We start from the raw sequence: 21,051 nt of genomic DNA, 5'->3' as shown, positions 1-21,051 counted from the left end.
TTTTGTGCAAATCAACCGGCAGTCAACCAATGGTCCTCGATCAAACTTTCTCTTGTATTTCCCCATAATGCTTTCCAGGTGCTGCTTACCAGTGAGGGAGTCAAGAAGATCCTTGGTCTCATCCTAGCCTTTGGTAACTACATGAACGGAGGCAACCGAACCAGGGGCCAGGCCGATGGGTTTGGTCTGGACATACTCGCTAAGCTGAAAGACGTAAAGAGCATGGTAAGCATTGGAATCCCTTCACATCTGGGTCAGATTTCACGGAGCTGCCGGGGTGAGTTCCGGACAAGTTGCGGGTAGAATCATTCCCTTTGTCTGGAAGAAGCTCTGCCCTTGTCCTGGACATGCTCCGGGGAAACTTGCATGAGCAACTGCTTGACTCACCACTTCTGATAACTTCATTGGGGGAAGATTGCAGGAAAGTTATTTTCATTATTATAATTTATTTGACTTCAACAAGCAAAATACAGACAGTGTTTTGCACCCAAAAAACAAAACAAAGAAAGTAGCTGAGAAAAAAAACAATAAGTTTTTCAGAATCTTGCAACTTATACCCGATACAATGTCCAGAACTTGTCTGGAACCCACCCCAGATATGAATTTAGACGGGCCTTCACTTTCCAAAATCGCATGGGATGTGTATTGCTTTTGACTGGTCCACAGCTGTTTGATGCTAGGCACAGAATTTTTTTTTTTTTAAATATAGAGTTTGTTTCCAAAATGCGATTAACACCATTCTGTTCCCTTTTAAAATCCTGCCCTCTCCAGGCTGCCCAAAGTCAGTTTTGACTTCTGTATTTAAACACAATTGAAGAATGCTGTACAGTGAAAAATGTAGTTTAGAAATGGCTGTTATACTGTGTATGTTATGTAAGTTTCCATAACTGTGCAACTTTTCATTGTTTTTGAATGATATATCGTGTTTTTGGAAATATACTCTTCAAATTTTGATGGAGCTGGTTAGCACAAAATTTTTTGTAAGCACAGCCAATGCAGCTAACCAGAATTAGCTGAATTGCATGGAGTGCTGTGGCCCCATAGTCTTGGGCATTGAACGCATGGTCTGGGGGTAATTCTGCAGGTTGTTGGTATGTGTCCAACCTGGGGTTGTGGTAGGTGTGTCCTTGGGCAAGGTACTTAGAATGGTTCTTGGCTTATATATGCTCAGCCTGACATTTGACTCGGTAACAATTCATAATTAAAGACTGACTGATAAATGACAAAACCTTTTGGCATTCCAGAGGCCCAAACTGACAAAAATTAACATATGGCTGCCCCAAATTTTGTTAAGTACTATACCTGTTTGTGTTTTAAAAGTGACCATTAAAATAAAGTTAATTTCCTTGTTTTTTGTTCAGGATAATAAGATATCTCTTCTACAATATATCGTCACCCACTACGTGGAGAAAATCGATGAGGTAAGTAGTTGTTTTCTTTTTAACTCTTTAGCACAGGTATTAAATTGTATTACATTGTGTTAATGCCTCCGTGAATCAATCAGGCCGCAGGGTGCTGGGGCAGTGGCGTAGCCAGGGAGGATGCAGAGTGGCAGAGTGCAACGGGCTAGGGATTTTAAAAGCAAAATCGTGACCCTTGATGGAAGCAAACTCGGGACGGCAACAATTGGATTTTAAATTCAAAATCAGGACTTAACATAAATGGGATGAAATTGTTTTTTTGCTTGGCTTTGGCAAACAAAACCCTAGCTACACGCCTGTGCTGGGGCGGTATGGGATAGAATGAGGAGTAACTGGCAGGGTGGTTTAGGGCGGTTCAGGGGCTTAAGTAAGAGTTGTTTCATATACAGCGTGTGTCAATAAAAACGCAGGATTAGAAACAAAAATATTAAGAATATAAACCACCCCTATTCATCATAATGTTAACCCTCTTTTCAAAGTACCTTTCCTTCTCTTCACTATGCTTTTTATCCCATCTCATTTGGACAATCCTGTCCAGAGATAGAGTACATTGAAGAAGGGTTGTAAATTCCAAGCTGGTCTGATTTGTGAAATCACACATACCTAATGAAAGGTTTGAATTCAGTACAGGTGAAAGTATTTGTGGATTACAAAGAAGGACATGTGTGGCAGGATTAGATTTACATAATCCTTTAGTCCACAATCAATGTTATTTGATATGTCAGAGACGACATTCATGATGCTTTGAAACAATGATAGTCCAGTTATTAAATTTAGGTGATACTTATCATCAGTTGTTTCAAAGAAAGTTTTGTTCTGGTTTAATTGTCTTCAATGCATACCTGCATTGTACATAACTGGTCGTTGTGTTAAGGTCATTGAATCAGACCAACCCGCTTCAGAAGGGCTTCACAAAACTTGTCATAACTTTTGAACCAAAAGTTCAAATTCCACCAAACAAAAATCTTGTCAAAGATGAAATTATGGACAATCAAATCCTTATCAAATTAGGCACACCAGTAGCATAATTTTCTCAGAAAAAAAATCGCTTTGAATCCTGCGTTTTTATTGACACACGCTGTACTTAAAGGCAATTCTGTTTTTATAATATGATTGGAGTTTTAAAGACTGGTTCCTGTTTACTTATAAAAAAAAAGGATTAGGAACAATTAATTATTTTTACAGAATTTATTGACCAATGAGCTACATGTATCAGTGATACAACTTCCCCAACCTGACTGGATATCAAGCAAATCATTTAGAATCATTTTTGTTTGAAACAAAGTTGAACAACAGAAATCGACTGGAGCAGGGTTCGAATCTGCAACCTCCAGACCGCTGTTCTGGTGCTCTACCAACTGAGCTATCCAGCCCTATGTTGGCCGTTCCCCATTTCTGCAATGTCTTTGTTCAAGGGGTGTTAGTCAGGCCCGTGACTAGCGCCCCTTGAACGAAGACATTGAAAAAAAATGGGGAATCGCCAACATGGGGCTGGATAGCTCAGTTGGTAGAGCACCGGAACGGTGGTCTGGAGGTCGCAGGTTCAAACCCCGCTCCAGTCAATGTCTTTGTTCAACTTTTAAAACAAGTAGAATTATTTTCAATATTTAATTTTTAATTTGTGATTTGTCCAGCATTCAGGAACTGAGCAAGCACACTGTCCTCTCCCTGAACCCAGCAAGATCAACCAAGCCGCTCTGGTGAAGTTTGAAGACCTCACCAAGGACCTCAGCAAAATCAAGCGAGATCTGAAAGGTATGTGCTTCCTTTGATTTTGTGGGCCAGTTTGCAGTAATTCTAGTATTACCTGTTGTTATTTGGCATGCAGCAGGGACAGCCTATAGAAAAGTGCTGATCAAACATAGACTTGATCCAATACTAAAATATTTGAAATGCTCTGATCAAGTTCTATATGCATCATCCTAAACTGGCCAGAATAGCTGATATTTGTTAGATTTTAAAGAAGAACTTTGAGCTAATCTCCTCGAAAGGTGTCATATCAGAAATGTAACTTGCCTTTTGAAAAAAAGTGTGGCATCTGACAAACAATAAAACGACGCAACTTATATGATTATATACTATTATGGATGTTTTCTCGTCTCCTTGTGACCACTCACATTCAAGCAAGCAATTCAGTTCAAGAAAGCATTAAAACGACTTCCACATTGTTCCGTATACAGCTCTCACAAGTGGTCACGAGGTGCCATCTATGGCTGTCCCTTTCTATTTCTGTGGTTCTCATATTTTTTTCCCTCTGAAGTAGGGTTGGTCAGTCAGTGGGAAAAAAAAAAAATCTGAATGAAAAACTAATTGAATGTGCACCCGTATTGATGGTGAAGTTAAATGATGCCAAGTGCGTATTGTCTTATGTTTTGTTAATTGCAATGAGTTTATCATGAGTCGCTGAACAAAATAATAAAGCCATTTTCTGGCAAGATGTAGTTGACTTAATATTTTCTGCGTAATGCTGGTCACTATTTACGTTTTGGCTGTATTGGCAGCCATGACATACCATGCCTCTGTTATTCTCTGTAAAGGTAAACTAGAGATCCCTAATATGATGAGAGGCAAGACCCTCACATCTTCTAGGTGTTAAAAATATGGTATTATTTTTCTATAGCTTTCAAATTACACAGAGCTTGATTGCCTGAATTTGTATTCATTGTTTAAAAAAAAATGTGTTAGTTGGGGTTCCAAATAGGGTGGGCGTAATAAAAAAAAGGTTTTCTTATTCTTGGGTCGGGAGCCCAAAATAGGGTCAGTCGGAAATGAGAACCAAAGAAAGAAAAAGGGATGCCCTAATGTTCGTACACAGAATCCATAATTCTATTTAGCCTGTATAAAAAAAACTAAAACAATTCCTCAGTGGTTAGGTTGACCTTCAAATGAATCTCCTTGCTCAGGTTGTGAGGGCAAGATGGTCAAGGTCTTGAAGAGTTCAGCTGAGGAGCATCTCCAGCCCTTCAAGGACAAGATGGAAGCCTTCCTGAGTCAGGCAAAAGATGATGTCGGCATCACGGAGGAAAAACTGGAAGAAACAGTCACAAAGTGAGTCTGAACGTTGTCCTTGGAGAACAGTTCATTGACAACTGATGGAGCTACCCTGGTAAAATAACACAGAATAAATAAATAAATAAATAAATAAATAAATAAACGTTGCCTCAATCTCTCTGGCAAAGACCATGTCACGATGCTCGTTTGTCCAATAGACCTAAGAAATAATGACGTCACGCTTTGTTTACATGTGCGCTTTCCTATGGGAGCCAGGTGGGGAGGCCAGCCAATCGTCCTAACGTGTCTCCCGTTGGAAAGCGCACATGTAAACAAAGCGTGACGTCATTATGTCTTTTTTTTAATAGGTCTATTAAAAGATGTTAAAGGCACATAGGATCATTGGCATTTATCCCAAAAGTAGCCTACTGAACTATAATTAAAAAAGTTACTTGGATTAAAGATCGTACTGGTACTAAACACCCTGTGAAATTATTCTGTCTGGCTTGCTGTCATTTAGAAGAAATCCAGAAATGCAGGTGATTTCCAACGATCATTCAACTGACTGAGTTTTGGAAATAAAGAGTTCTATGGATGAAATAATGCTTCGTGATCAAAAAGTTGTGCATGTTTTTTCATCGTTTTCTCAAAATTCAAATTCCAATTCAAGTTTATTATCCACGCTAAAAAGTATAGAAATTCAGCTTCCACTGGCATTTCTATACAATAACATTACATAAAAACACTAAACCAATGTATAATACAATATACACTACTAGGTTTTGATATTCTTGTTTGGATTTGGAGTGGTGTTATTATTGGAAGTGAAAAAATGCATGAAAAGCAGATGATCCTAAATGCCTTTCAGTACTGATTTTCTTACTATACTTTCCCTGTAGGTTTGATTACCTGTCCAAGTCATACTGTGTCAAGCCAAAGAGTAATGAGGAACTAACGCCCAACTACCTGTTCAGTCTCTGGGCTCCGCTGTGCAAAGACTTCAAGGATCTCTGGAAGAAGGAACAACAAGGGATAGCCAAGAGGAGGTCAGTCTCAAGATGCGTGGCAAGCATCGGCAGTTGAAATTGTTCAAGAATTTCTGAGATTTATGATCATATTTTAAACTTCAAAGGATTTCTAACAACAACAGTCCACTCTCGTTAGTACAAACACTGTTAATACAAACTCTGGTTGTAACAAACATAAAGCCTTGGTACCATGTGCATTTATGTGCACAATGAATGGGACTGATGTTCCTCTTAATACAAAATTCTGATATAACAAACATTTTGGCTAGGTCCGGCCAAGTTTACATTAACGAGAGTTGACTGTAGTTTCTTGTCTGTTTCTGTATATAGACAGAGACTCTACTGTGATCGAAATGTTAGGCCATAAAATTGGTTATTTACATTGAAAGTTGTTTACTTTCCAACATTATCTAGCTCTCCCCAAACTCGTTGGTGTGGCAAAACAGTTTCATGAATAATCATTTTAGTGGTGTGATTTTTCCATTGTACAATAATTTGTAAGTTTCCATAACATAGTATGTCCAATATGAACTCCTTGTAGGAACAGACGTTGCTTTGTTTTGCCCACTCACATCGAGCCAGTGTATAACGGCTATGTGAAGTTCACACACTTACGTTCACACACTCTGCACACACAGTTGCGTTTTACTTTACTCTCGAGGACAATGCTTTGTGTTACCCTTTGTCCCTGCAATATAACATTCTCCCATAGACTAAGCACACAACCGTACAATAGAGGACTGTTTTTAACTAAGGACCCAATGCCTGAGGACTGAAAGGATCTGTTGTTGTCCCTTTGTGTGTCGGTCCTCCGGGGTTATGTAGAACACGCGTACACTCTAACCATCTTCACATGAAAATATGGACACACTGTGCCAATGTCACTCATTCTCTAACATCTATCACTATCTCTCACTGTTGAAGGGTATCTGCTCACAGAGCCCTTAAAATGGCAAAGCATTCAAATTTGAAAATACATGAACCAAATGTTTGCCATTTAGCCTATTACTATTGAATGTTCCACCCCACTGAGCTATGAAACAGGGATAACCTGCAGTCCTTTGCTATCTGATCTGAGTTATCATTTCTGATATATATTATGACTTTTTTTTTTTACATGCATTGTATTATGTTTATAGGCATAAAACCACAGTATGACGCCCTTGTTGCACATTCAACACCCTTGGTAGAAAAGCATACAGCTTGCATAAGAGTGATACAGTACATCTACGTGTCTGTGGAAATGAAAAATTCCACTTTTGGGGTTGCGGCCCCCCCCCCCCATTACCCCCTTGTCTCAGGCAAGGGAGTGGGCTTGATAATTACCACTCACAATTTCTCTCTTTATTTGTGATTGTTCCAGAATGCGAGAGGCCCAGGAGAAAGTCAAACAGAAACAGGAGGAGAAGCGAAGCTCGGTTATCATCAAGAAGGGAACCAAGAAGGCAGGGGGCCTGGTAAGACGTGTTTCTCGTTACAGAAGTCATCCAGCATTCATTAATGGCTACCCTAATCCGATCCGTTCACAAGTACCCCCTCACTGGCAAAGAAAGCACAGTTGGGGGTGACCGACCGACGCCAACTTGCCTGACTGCAATTCATTTGCCGCAAAGCGCGGCCACTGCGTGTACATAGTACAAATCCCCTGGTGTACGTGCGTCACACACAAGGAACGGTGCTCGTCAACCAGCGAAATGTCCCACCCATGGGACGTCGTTGCTAGGTAAAAGGGCGCCCTCTTTTTCGGCGCAAGGAGCCCATAAGCTCTGTCAATGGCAATTTTTTTTGTAATATCAATAAATCAACCACCGAATATTGAGAAAAAGCAGTGTATCAATTTGCCACGGAATTGTAGAGCTTCAAGGCTGAATGGAGTGGCCCATGATAGACAGTGTCCAAATTACTTGGCTGTTGTTTGAAGTAACCTTAAAGATATAGTCCATCATTTGTAATTTGTGCATTTTGTTCGTTTGAAGCAACAAAAGTGTTCAAAATCTAATGAAGGATACTGAACAACTAACCTGATGAAGTTTCAGCTCAGCTTCAGCTGTATATTCCGAGAAAAACAGCATTCTAGGATCTCAATTTCAAATCAAAAGTTGCTGAATCATGTTTTGAATTGGGCCTGAATTCAGCGTCCGAGGCGCACTGATCCGACGAATTATAGCAACCGCGCGCGTGTGTGCGTCGTGCCAATGCTTGCGCGCTCTGCGCCGAATAACAAAACGAACTACTAATTTAAATTACGGTGCGTCTTAAGACGCACCGTTGGAAAGGCCTTCTTTTGTTGATTACTTCAAAATGATAGCTTGCTAGAAAGATTAAATTCACAGGGAGTTTAGTCCACTTACTATCTTTCAACCAAGTATGTTTTTTAACAATAATACGCCGGTTACTTTTTCGGATGGCTGCAAATGATGGACTATAGCTTTAAAGGCACGTACGTAGGACATTGGTAATCACCCAGAAGTAACCCTATGAATTTAATAGGAAATCCTTGCTCAGAGAGAAGATAGAGCTGGTACCAAATACCCTGTGAAATTATTCCACCTGAAATTATGTTGTTTGGAAAAACAGAGTCTTTTCATTTGAATTTGTTTGTTTTAAATAGTCTTCCCATGGCCACACTTAAAAAAAGAAAGATAATAATAATAATAATAATAATTTGGTAGGCTAATCATCCTTACTCTCAGCTGGTATGCTGAATTGCGAAGGACGCGGCTACAACGTGGTCGGGCCGCTGGCACGTAAAGATGATAGTTGTTAAATGCTGCGAGGAGTACCCGTTTATTGGAAGTGCTAAGTTAGGGATAGTACAAGAGTGGGCTGCAATATCAAATATGAAACGGCACCTTTGGAATTTACAGTGCTTGCAACGGAATTCACTTACAAAAAAGTTACAAGACCAAACACTTGTGCTGAGATTTTCCCTGTTTTCTCAAGATGTATAGTATCCACTGATCTAAAACTTTGATTGGTTAGTTTTTGTTGTGCAATCTACTTCAAACTTAGAGGAATCTTGTTGTTTAAAACAAAAATACATGTATGCACCAAATGCCAGAGTTGTAATGACTCGAGTCAATGACTCGACTCGAGTCCGACATTTTTTGGTGACTCGACTCGACTCGACTCGAGTCCCTAAGGGTAAATAACTCGACTCGACTCGAGTCACTTCGAGCAAATGACTCGACTCGACTCGAGTCCCTCATCAGAAGACTCGACTCGACTCGAGCGAAGGCTAATAAGACTCGAGTCCCAAAAATAAAAGCGCAACTTTGCGCAAAGTATTTGCAATGACTTACGGTGCAAAATTTATGCTCACTTTACTTTGCGAATAGCAGTCATGTACAAATATACAACGTGTCACAGACTCCCACCTCATGGTTCTAGAACGCACAAAATACTATCCAGGAACCAGATTTTTAAACACATTTTCTAATTCGCTGTTTCATCATTGGTTTTAGGCGATTTTTTATAAAGCTATTGGATTTGAACGCTGGCTAAACTTATGGCCTCCTTTTATAAATTTTGGTATATAGTGTTCAAATAATCGTGACTCGAATTGACTCGAGCTAAATATTTGACTCGACTCGACTCGACTCGACTCGACCTTTTGACCTAATGACTCGACTCGACTCGCGTCACTTCTTTAAAATGACTCGACTCGACTCAAGTCACTTCTTTACAATGACTCGACTCGACTCGACTCGAGTCACAAAAATCAGTGACTCGTTACAACTCTGCCAAGTGCAAATGATCCTATGTACATTTAACATTCAATAATTGGGTTTGTGATGTCATTTTTTTTCACAGAAAGCCAAGTTGGCAGCCAAAGCAAGCCCAGCCGGCAAAACATAACACTCCCTCAAGAGTTGCCACCAGCATTGCGGAGTTGAAGGTATGGTCAATATGTGCCTGCATGTCTGAAATGCTCCCCTGTGCTAGTTTCTTGCGGTAGCATAATTTCCCAGTACTTCAGTTGAGTAACTTGTATCGTGACACAATAAGAGTTTTGTGGAGGGCTTTTTTTTCTTCTTCAGATTGCTGAAAATTTACTTAACCGATATTTTAGATTTTGTGTTGCATTATTTCTGTTTACTCAATATATTTTTCTACGCAAATACATTCACATTTTGATGCATATTTATTGTTTCAAGATACTTGTTGTAGTAAGGAAAGGAGAAATTGTGCGGCTTTCTTTTTGAATTCTTTCTTCCAAGAATTTGTAGTTATTTAAGATGAAAGGTGAAAAGGTTTTCCTGTTTGAAAGGAAATTTACTTTAAGAGTTTACTCAAAAATTACCGGTTTTTTTTCAGTGAAATGTTATTCACACAGAACTGTAATTTTCATTGCTCTTGAACAGTTTAATTTAGTTTTGGGTGATCCGTTTGTAAATGTTCAGTATACATGTAATTTAAAAACACCTATACATTATTATTTTTTTTCTCAAAGAAATTGGACACATTGAGCTAAGTTTTCAATTGATCAACAACTAAGGGAAATGTCAAGACAACTGCCCCCTGGTTTGAAACAATTGCAATATCAGTTCTGTTTTGTACTGAAAAGGCAAACCATCTCTAGCAAGAACATGAACGTAATGAACACTGTTACCATAATGCGTGTCAATTACATGGACTCCGTGCAGAGATTCCCCCTCAACGATTACAAAGGGAGATTTGGGGGAGGCCACTGGGAGGGACATTCAAGCACATCGCTGCTTACAACAACCTGATGCTGACGCAGTGGGTTTGTGCACTTTGAGGCGAATATAAGTAGCGCATACTGCTTGCCATAAGCGCTCAAACCGGTGCACGAACGCAGTTTGTCACCCTACTGGTGGAGCTCTCAAATGTAAAAGTAAGGTAAAGTCTGTCCCGAGCCAATGTGGCTCATCAGGCCTGTGTTTATCTCCGGTTTCCTTGGCATGAAACGACTGAGAATATTTCTACTCCCCCTGAATGGGATGCCAGTCCATCGCAGGTTACTCCCCAGCTAATGCCGTTACCCATTTATACTCCTGGGTGGAGAAGGGCAAGTGGGGGTGAAGTGCCTTGCCCAAGGACACAATATATGACCAGCAGCTGGATTCGATCCCCGGACTCTCTGATCATGAGTCACGAACCCTAACCACTAGGCCACACACTCCCCTTATGGAGTTTCCCATATGGTGTTGGAATTTGCCAGGATGGGTATGGTTCCGAGCTTAGGGCACATTTAGTTGCAGGTAAAAATCTGTCAGCTTAACTACGCATGATTCATACAAATCAGTGAGTATTCTCAAATTGTCCTAGCCGTGACAGTTTCTAAGCAACTTGTATTCTAATCAGTCAGTCTCCCATTGCCCTTGAAATCATTTATCCAGGATTTCTTTACTGTTGACCAAAACACTGACCAGCTTGGAGTATCTTTCTTACATTCATTGTTAATTTCACTGTGCAATTGTATTCATACTTTTAAAAATGGGCAAACAATATAATATTTCTGTATCAACTTGGTGCTTCAGAATAGCATGCATTTAATTTACAGTGATATCCAAATTCAGTTAACAGTTTTCATGTTTAGAAAAAAACAATTATTGAACTCAGTCCGAATTCCAACTGCATATTTGTATATACTTGCAGAGAGTGTTTATTGAATGGTTTTTCATCTTCATGTATTCCTTATTATGTATCGTATTTACACCAGAAATGTACTCCTAAGCAATAAGTGTTTGTATCTTTCCTCAAGTAGGATTGTACTGGTAGATTATAGCAATCTCTTTAAAATGCTGCATTTTCTTTTTTTCAATTTCACTTTTTCTACCAAGTTAAGCTGCACGAACTGTATTGCTTCCAAACTTCTAAGTGTGTGAAGTAATGAATATATCTATAGAAAAAACTACATGTACATACATTTTGCTTATTCTCAACCTGTGAAAGCTCTTTTTTTTTCAACAAACCCAGAAGAAAAAAATCAGCTTTTAGAAAGAAGAAAAATCCTGAATAGTATTTTTAGGCAGAGAGTGACTACATGTACCCAGTTACTACAAGTCCATCACAAGTCATTTTAGTCCCAATTCCAGTCACAAGCTATGTGTATTCAAATGAATGTGACAAAGGCATTCCTTTGTAAGCTGGCCTCAGGTCGACCTTGCAACAACACAGATCGGTCGGCGACTGACTTTTCAGGATCAAGCTGCGTCTGAGCCACGACCGTCAGGAACAACTCAGTCGCCGATTTTGTGCGACCTGAGTGTAACTGCGACGATATTAAAACGATCCTCATCAGTTGGCGCTCAGAAAAAATCACCAGTCGCAAGAGTTGAAAAATTTTAACTTCTGCGACGTGTTCCACGACCATCACACGATTTCTCAGTTTTGTGACCTGAGCATAATTTTTCCGCTTGATGCCGACGGTTTCGTCACGGCGCAAGCAAATTGTGGGTCGACCTGAGGCTGGCTCACCTCATCCACTGTTAGTTGTGACTGGACTTGTGACAGACTTGTGATTTGACTTGAGAATTGGCTTTATTCACGAGTCGGCCATATTAAATTGAAAGCGAGGTAAAATCTTCCCTTTTTGGAGCTTGCGAATAGAAATGAAAGCGATGACATAAAGTTAGTTACAAATTAATACCGGTCTGCTCTGATGAATAATTGGAAATTTGTGATAAAACATGCCCTAATGTTTTAAGTCACATTTAAAAAAAAGAAGTGGAAGTGAGGCTTGGAACACATAGTCTGGCACCATCCCATTCAGCAGTTTACAATTTATGAAAGACATTCTGGGAACACGACCCAAAATGGCTTCCTTATGAATCAGGTCTATAGCCTCGACTACAACTCTGCTGTCCATATATATGCCCTCACAGGTTCTCTCTTTTCATGTTTCTAATCATCAATTTCGGGGCACAAAAGCAGTCCAGAATTCGTCTGAGAATAGGAGGATAAAACGGGTAAAACTTGTAAAAGTGTGATTATTTCTTGGACAGTTGGACGCCTAGGCATGTACAACAGATAATGCAACTTGCATGTGAGTCTGTTCAGTTTGTATTGGTTTTGAGAAAGCAAACTACTCCGGTCCTTAAACTGTGGTCATGGAAGAAACGATATTCTCATGTGAATAGGAGGCAAAATCCGGATCCATTTTTGTAAAGGAAGATTTCTCCTCATTTTTAAAAATATTTTTGCCGAAGTGTTCTGGTCTCAGTGGTAACAGCAAAGTACTGGCTTGTGAATATCTCAGAACAGCTGACTGCTCCAATAACTCACTACTATATTTTCCTACACCTCTTATATCCCATGGAGTAATATTTATGTCATTTTGGGCCATTTCCATCAATATTTGTATGGCCATTTAATGTGTGGTTTATGGCCTACCAGTCCGATATTAGCCATCTTGGGGAATGGCCACCTGTCATTTTTGGGTCCCCTAAAAACCCTACGTCTGGTTCCACAAGGACACTCGGTCAGTGTTTTAACCTCTAGTGTGCCAGGCTAGAGTCGGGGTGTCTGGGCTGCCAATTGTCACTCACACAGGGGTTTGTCTTTCTGTTATCGATAATGGCGTGTGTGTGCTTGTAGCTGGAAGGCGGCACGTTTTGCTGGTGTTAATTGGGTAATTGGAAAATATTTCATTTTTTTTTTTTTTACGAGGGTGTGATTTGGCTGTCTACTGCTGGCCCAGCCTCCCCTTGACACGCCTGCTGAACAATGGCTGTAAAAAGCACAAGATTCCAGTGCTTTCCGAAGTTTGCCTGCTATATGTAGGACAAAATCATTGTGTATTCCGTCATAAAAGCAAAATTGAAAACTTTAAACAAAAATCAAATTCCCTAAAATTAAACTTGTGATTATTTGAGAATTATCTTGTTTATTTTTTTGATACAAAGATCTTTCTCAACATGGGAGAGTCGGCCATATTAAATGGAAAGCGGGATAAAATTTTCATTTTTGGTACTTGCAAAGAGAAATGAAAGCAATGACATCAAGTTAATTACAAATTAATACCAGTCTGCACTGATGAATAATTTATCAAATTTGTGATTAAACATACCCTAATGTTTAAAGCCAGATTTAAAAAAAAAAAAATTGAAAGTGAGGCTAGAATGCATAAATAGTCTGGCACCATCCCATTCAACAGTTCACAATTTATAATATACATTCAGGGAACACGACCAAATTGGCTTCCCCATGAATAAGGTCCATTGTTCATAAAAAAAATGTCAATTCTTTTAGGATTATTAAAGTCATTTTTCACACATTAAAAATTTACCCACCACTTTTTTTTTCAAGTCTGAATGTAAAAATTGTCTTAAAAAGGCATTTGAAAAAAGAAACAAAAACCGAAAATTTGCATATTTTAGATTTTTTGTTACGTTTCCCAGCCTGTCCTTCCAACAGCTGCAAAACACTTGTCATAAATAGTTATAAAAATATCCCTTTTCTGCCCTAAAAAAATTGTGATAGATGGTGCACTGGTGGTTGCAAATTTTGATGTAAATGTTGGGTTGTATCGTAGATTCAGTTGGCCTGCACGCATGTCAATGATTTAGCGTCAAGTGTCTGTTTTGGGGAGCATTGTCTTAAATCATCCAGCTGCTTGTTTTGATTTACTCTGATCGGCTGTTGAAATTCCAGCATTTCTGCTTGAAAGGGAATTTGTTGCCTTGTGCAAGTTCTATATCTTACCATTTGTAATAACATACATGGTCACTTAAGCAAAGTTAAGTTGGAAAATTAACAGTAACAGTTAGCGCTGCAGCTGAACTGCCAAATCGAGCCAAAATTCACCAAACATAGCACTTTCGAATCCGAACCAAATGGTAACATTTGTTTGTTTTAAGGCCAGTACAAAAGAAGTGCTAAGTGTAATCAATTGTTTTTTATGCAATATCTTGCACAAGCAAATTTGCACAAATATCTTTCCTAAGATATCATGTGGCCTCAGTCTGCCCTCTGAAAAACCAGCTTCATAGAACAAAAGGATATTCCAATAGTTTTGTTTTCCAAGTGCTGCATCTGTTTGGAATTCCTTGCCTGGCGTTTGTTTCCCTCCAACCTTTGACCTGTCCTGTTTCAAGAGGAATGTTAATTCCTACCTTCAGTATTCCTGAGTACCTACTCTTCTTTTTATTTATCTTGTAGCCCTGTACCTGGAGTGGCTTTTAGCCTTGTTCAGGGCAATTATGCACCAGTGTTGTAGTACTCGTACTCGAGTACTGCTCGAGTACTTTTTTTTTTTTAGAGTACTCGTACTCGTACTCGAATGTCAAAGTACTCGTACTCGAAATGACGGTACTCGTACTCAGGAAGCAAAAAAGTACTCGTACTCGACATGTCAAAATGGTACTCGATCATCGAGGTACTCGTACTCGAATAGCAGTACTCGGAAAAAAAATTGTATAGCTTGACTTACCACGGCCTTATTTTATCGATTTCTGTTTGAAATGGTTGATTAGCTTGCGGAGAAATTGAAGTTTCCTGACTTTCCTCTGCATGGAAGTACTCGTACTCGTGCTCGGAAGTACTCGTACTCGTACTCGGAAGTACAAGTACTCATACTCGGAGACCTGTACTTGTACTCGGAAGTACAAGTACTCGTACTCATACTCGGCAACCTAAGTACTCGGCAGTACTCGGTATTAGGAATATAATTTCATAAACACTGTGTACGCGGTGTTGCCTGGAGAAAATAGTCACATGCTAACTCTGGTGGGACTCCAACCCACAACTTCCTGTTATGAATGCAGACATCTTACCACTTGAGCATCAAATATTCAGGGCAAATCTCAATTTTAAACTTAATCTCCAACATTTGATAATATGCAAATTTGATAATGTAAATGGAAAAGGATATTGCTCCACAAAAACAGGTGTGATAATTCGCTTGTGATTGAGTCTGACTAATTTTCGTTTGAAAAATTGCAAGGTAATGATTTCTGCTCAACCTTTTCAAGAAAAATTGGCCTTTCTAGTAAACCATCTTATATTGTTTGTGGCTCTGTCAAGTGTACAAAAATATTGGTAGATTGAGTTGAAACTACAAAATATTGACATTTGTAATTTCAAAAATGAAACTGAACAGAGTTCTGATGCATTGCCAAAAAATTGCAGATATTTCACTGAGTCATTGAACTCCTTTTTTTTTTCTTTTTCTGAAGAAAAACAAGTGCCTCCAAACCCAAAATGTCACCACTTTGGTATTTGTTCCAGGAATCTGTCCATGATATTGGATTCTTATCCAAAAAAGTTCCACCAAATTCTCAAACAAAAAAGGAGCTTGGCATTTTGCCACCTCAACAGAATACCTACAATATTTGGCTCCGTCAAGAAAAGCTTGCAAGCTTACGATGATCAGAACCACCGTTAATTGAGTTGTAAAAACACTCTGGCAAGAGTACCGGTATCCCAAACCCCCTTGAAGCATGCATGTATACCTCTGGTGCTTTTGTGGTATGTAGACCGGCTTACAGTGGCGACAGCGCCGTGGCGCCGGTTTGTTTTTTCTTGCAACAGTTGTCAAGTTCCCTCTTTTCTTTTTTTTACATCCTTTCTTTCATACACTTGGCATTGGTTTACATCCTGAATGTTGTCATTTCAGTTGTGCTGTATGATCTTGGGTACCAGGGGAATACTGGGTGGATGATTTTTCAAAAGTAGTTGATGTCAAAAAGATGCCCTACTTTTCTGGTATGTGTTTCCATTGGGTTTATCACAGAGCAGATCTTTGGGCTTTTGGTGTGAGACAATGTGTTCAAAAGGACCATGGGAACATGTACCTTATTTAAAAAAAACATTTTTGAAGCAACAAGATTGCTCCAAATCTGAAGAAGGTTGCATGACAACTAACTTGTTGAAGTTTCAGCTCAGTGGATACTATACATTTCGAGAAAATGGAGAAAATGTATGCACAATTTTGGGGGTCTTATAACTGGATTCTGATGCTTATGCACGTAAAAAAATGTGGCCGCACGCAAATTTTCTTTAACACCTTCATGTTTTCTCTTCCAAATGATACCATTTCAGGTGCAATAATATTTTCAGGATATTTGGTGCCAGTCCTATCTTCACTTTGAGCAAGGATTTTCTCGTTAGCTTTTTGGGTGATTGCAAATGTGCCTTTAAAGGGAAATGTCTAACTTTATATTCATTTTTTTTGGTTGCATTTTATTTTTGGTCGGATGTATATACATATGATGACTTGAAGGTTGCTGGCTTTGAAGGAAAACTTGAGATTGCAGGTAGCCCCCCCCCCCTCCCCTTTAGGTCTCCCTTCAATGTCTAGGCCAATTATTGCACCAAATGATAACATAGTTAAGCTGAATGTTGAAAGGCCAACCCACTCCCTTCAGTTGCCGGACCCTTCCCAAACCATTACTGTTAAGTCATTTAAGTTCAATTAATACAGTTCCCACAGAGCTATATACAGCACTGACAGAATTATGACACTAAGAAAAAAAGTTCACTCCAGTTCAACAGAGCAGTCGGGGCCACAAGAGGGATCTCATAAAAATAGTGAAAAACATCAGCTGTGTTTTTGACTGTTTAGAAAAAGAGAACCGTCAAAAGATTGCTGGTAGATTGATTAGAGTATGGCAGTCTATAGACGCCTTCCCAGCACATCCTCCTGTCACCACGACAGATGGTTCAGGCCTGGCAAAAGGCATCAGGAATCAGGGGAGTTGTCTGGTGTTTGAAGTTTGTTGAGGCTGTGACTATTCTAGTAGTTTTTCTGCTTTTGAGAAGGTCTGTTTCTGCAAAGTCTTTATTGAAGATCGGATCATTGGACGTGAATTTTATTCCCCCATGTGATGTCTTTTCACACTAGAGCCCCTCAACCCAGGTTGAACTCAAACCCTGGATGAACCCAGTACTGCCCCGGGTAGAGTTTTTTTAATATTCAAACCCTGCGTTCAATCCTGCATCGTTTCACACTTGTTAAGTGCAAACCAAGCTTATTTTGCTCGGTTACAACTGGTTGGAACCCTGGCAAGAGTTTCAACCCGGATTGAAACTCTCAAACCTGGTCTGGAGCGAAATCAATCTCAGGGTTGACGCAGGGTTGGCGCAGGGTTGAACATTTTCAAGTGTGTCAAGCATGCGCCAATCTCAAGATTTGTCCAGTGTGAAAAGGCCTTTACAGCCAGTCCCAGACAAGTGTGGTAAAGCCACTGAGGTCGCTATTAACCAGCTTGAATCAAGTCTAATCTTGGGAACTTTGGCAGGGCTACCCAGAAACGTATCTTGTTTATAATATAGCGACCTCTAACACAGGAACAACTTCTGTTGTTGTCTATGGAATAGCCGCTTGCATACAAGCGTCTATGATATTCACACAGATTCGGGAATTAATTATGCAAAACAAGACTGCGTCTTCACATCTAGATTGTGACTATGGCGCCTTCTATCGGGTTTTCTGTAACCCGTTGTTGTTTTATAAAAAAAAAATGGCAGCCAAATTGACCAATCAACAACTCAGTCCATATGTCTGATTGAAATGACTTCACAGTTTCTAAAGTCGAATCCAATTGGCTGGCGGGCAGGGTCACATAAAATGTGCATGCTAGGATATATCAGACATTCGTTCATGTGGCTCTGCACATGTGAATGTCTGATGAAAATTGAATGCTGTTAATTGGAGCAGGGATAAAACAAGTGAATTGTACACTATCTAAAAAACTGGATTCTCGGAGCATCATTAATGCCTAAAATTCTACAATTTTAGGCATTTATGATGCTTTGGTTATGTTTTGCACCGTGCAAAACACTAGTCTGGTTTCATATGATTCGGTCATTGTCACAAAATCCCCTAGAAATGAAGTCTGATGGTCCACTTCCACATTATCTGATTGACAAGGCAGAATGGTTTTGTGTGCTGACTGTACCAGTGGTCATCTCGTTATTGGACTCATTTGTCACCATCAGTATTCCCATCTCTGACACCCACTTAACAACAACCCTGCCTGGCACCCTCTGACTTGGCACCAGTGATTAATAGTACCTGCCACTTCAACCAGGGGTTTTGCCCCCTGGCAAACCAGTTGTGAAAATGTCCTCATTGGTTGCTTTTTCCCTTCATGGTTCTGCTGTGTGGACAAATTGAGTTTAGCTGTAAAATGTGATACCCTGTTGAATATAATACTACACAATGGATTGCAATTTGTCTTTGTAGTTGGGAGAAGTGTACACTTATGTTCAATTTTGGGTTACCGGTTTGCATACCTGAAGTATTCATGTGCATTGGTTGCTGTTGATGTTTTCATTATGATTGTTGCACAATACTTGTTGTAAATGTTTGTTGCATAATTCTTGTTGCCATTTTGTTTTCAACAAAACAAGAGAGTTACATTTATATTCATATCTTGAAAATAAAGTCTTTTCCTTATTGTATCCATATTTAATCACATTTTATGGGAAAAAAATATGTCATTCAACTCAAATGTACATGTAAGAATACATGTTAATTAAAACTGTAAAGAGCGCGTTTAACATCTCGACATTCCTACCTTTGGAGCTTTTCTGTTATTTTTGTACTTCATGCTTTAAATAATTTTAACAAGAATATTGTGAAAATTCTCGACATTCCTACCTTTGGAGCGTTTCTGTTATTTTTGTACTTTAGGCTTAAAATAATTTTAACAAGAATATTGTGAACATTTAGGGGAGTTTCAGGAATATTGAGCTGATTAAAAACCTGTTCTTGTCAATTTATGACATTAAAAGGAAGTTTTGGTGTGGGGGCCATGTCACGTGAGGTCATTTATACAATCAACTTGAATCTCCAAGGAAAAAAAACATGAAAAAGTTTTCATTTCAGTTCATGTGCTGAGGACTTTCCATCAAATTTTTTTTCATTTTTGTGATGTTTCCTTTTAGCCAGGAGTGCATTTGGTTGCCTCCAAGTTACCGGGATGTGACGTTTACACGTTTAACCGTTTAAACGAGAAAAACAATCAAAATCATATCCGTTTACAAATTTTTCAAAACAATAAAACGAAACGTGGATTGTTAAAAAAGGGTCCCACGTTCACGTGATCTTCTTTGGAGTTATACACCTACATAGCACAAATAATTAACAATGTTTTCAAACCTATATTTGATTTACAAACCCTTAGAAGCACTGCAGTACTTGATTACATTCGGGGTACGCCTGGTTAACTTTTTACTTTTTCAATGACTGCCCACTATTTTTTATGTCAATCATTGATCTAGCATGTCAATCACACCGGTCTGCAGACATTATGGCAGGCGTCAGCCTTTGTGAAATGGCTAAACGTTTAAACGGTTCTTAAAACATTAGCTAAACGTTTACAAAATTAAACTCAAAGCCACATCCTTACCTCCACCTTTTTTTGTAATTCCCTTATTTGACTTGGCCCAGTTTAAGCCTTAATTTCCAATTCAATGAAGTTAACTTACACAGTATTACCAGTGTAGTATTTACAAGACGTAGACTATAATGTGTTTGGTGGTGTATTCAAACGTAGCAAATAACAGTAAAATGATATTTATAACAACATTCAGTTGTCTTTTATTATGTTGTCTAACAGGGTGCATTGGTGTGGTCTAAATATTTGTATTATTTTTGTATGCAAATTAAAGGATAATATGTTATGTAAGTACTGTATCAAGCCAAATTATATTAAAAACATGTTCTTTGGACAGTTATGAAGTGTGTTTATATTATAATGAACTATATAATATGAAATAGGCCTATAACAATATCTTTGTGTTTTTTCATGAAATATTTCTAAAGAGGCTTATCAAAGTTGTGTGTTGAGAAAATATGTAAGGTTATTGGTAGTTTCATGTTATTCCATAGTTCAATATTTGTATATATCAGACCATGAATATATATGCAGGTTTGTATTTTTGTACTATAGGACAGAAGCTGTTGTGATATATATTTGAAAGGTTGACTTCAGTATGTTATATTGAACAGATATATTCCCTTTGCATGGTATAGGAGAACTAGAAATGCTGTGGGATTTAGCATATATGAATATGCATTTGTGAACGAGTAGATACAGGACCAACTTGAGAAACTGTCTAAGCGCAGAATGTTTGCTTAACTATCATAATGTACTTAAGTATGTATTCAGCAGGGAATTTCTGCTAACCGTAAATTTCTTTGAGTATTTTCAGTGATCTTGGGGGTTACGAAAACTGGCTCAAACGTCATTTTTTTCAAAAGGAATATTCTCGTACTTTGAACTGTTGAATAGTAAATCCCATCCACAATGGGCAAATGGGGCTTTTTTGAGCCCCGGCGTGAATGGGAGCAATAATGAATGTCACGTGATGTGAGTTCTACCAATCAAATGACAAGGATTTATATGTCAGTTATACAATGTAAAATAATTCACAAAATTTGTATTCTGTTCGCATTTTGTATTTCTCGAAAAACGAGACAGAAGATGAAATACTTCAAAAACATTCAATGTGGAGTATGTGTAAGGGAAGTAGACTGTAAACAGTTAATTACTTGAGCAATAAAGTGCGTCATAAAATTCAGTTAATCCTTGGTTCCCCTCTTGTCTCGTTTCTTTCCAAACGCGTTACCAATCCTAGTTAAAGGGAAAGCAGTGATCGAGAGTGGCTCAAGTTCAACTTCAAGCCAGATATTCTTT

General features: G+C 38.8%; 1 protein-coding gene and 1 non-coding gene across 2 annotated transcripts in view; one reads left to right on the top strand and one right to left on the bottom strand.

The window, feature by feature from the left end:
• LOC119741421 overlaps positions 1 to 9,424 on the top strand; it is a gene marked incomplete at its 5' end in the record, with an annotated part of 29,693 nt that extends 20,269 nt beyond the window's left edge. The window contains 7 exons of the mRNA XM_038217166.1: positions 79 to 225; positions 1,362 to 1,421; positions 3,056 to 3,176; positions 4,325 to 4,469; positions 5,312 to 5,458; positions 6,804 to 6,897; positions 9,254 to 9,424. Of these exons, the coding sequence (XP_038073094.1) occupies positions 79 to 225; positions 1,362 to 1,421; positions 3,056 to 3,176; positions 4,325 to 4,469; positions 5,312 to 5,458; positions 6,804 to 6,897; positions 9,254 to 9,298 (759 nt within the window). The remainder of the gene's footprint in view (positions 1 to 78; positions 226 to 1,361; positions 1,422 to 3,055; positions 3,177 to 4,324; positions 4,470 to 5,311; positions 5,459 to 6,803; positions 6,898 to 9,253) is intronic.
• Trnaa-agc lies at positions 2,722 to 2,794 on the bottom strand. Its single transcript has one exon. It is a non-coding gene; the product is annotated as a tRNA-Ala (tRNA).
• Positions 9,425 to 21,051: the final 11,627 nt, after the last annotated feature.

This window comes from Patiria miniata, unplaced genomic scaffold (genome assembly GCF_015706575.1).
Source record: "Patiria miniata isolate m_02_andy unplaced genomic scaffold, ASM1570657v1 HiC_scaffold_5, whole genome shotgun sequence".
Taxonomy (NCBI): Eukaryota; Metazoa; Echinodermata; class Asteroidea; order Valvatida; family Asterinidae; genus Patiria; species Patiria miniata.
This window is presented reverse-complemented; position numbering and strand designations above follow the sequence as displayed.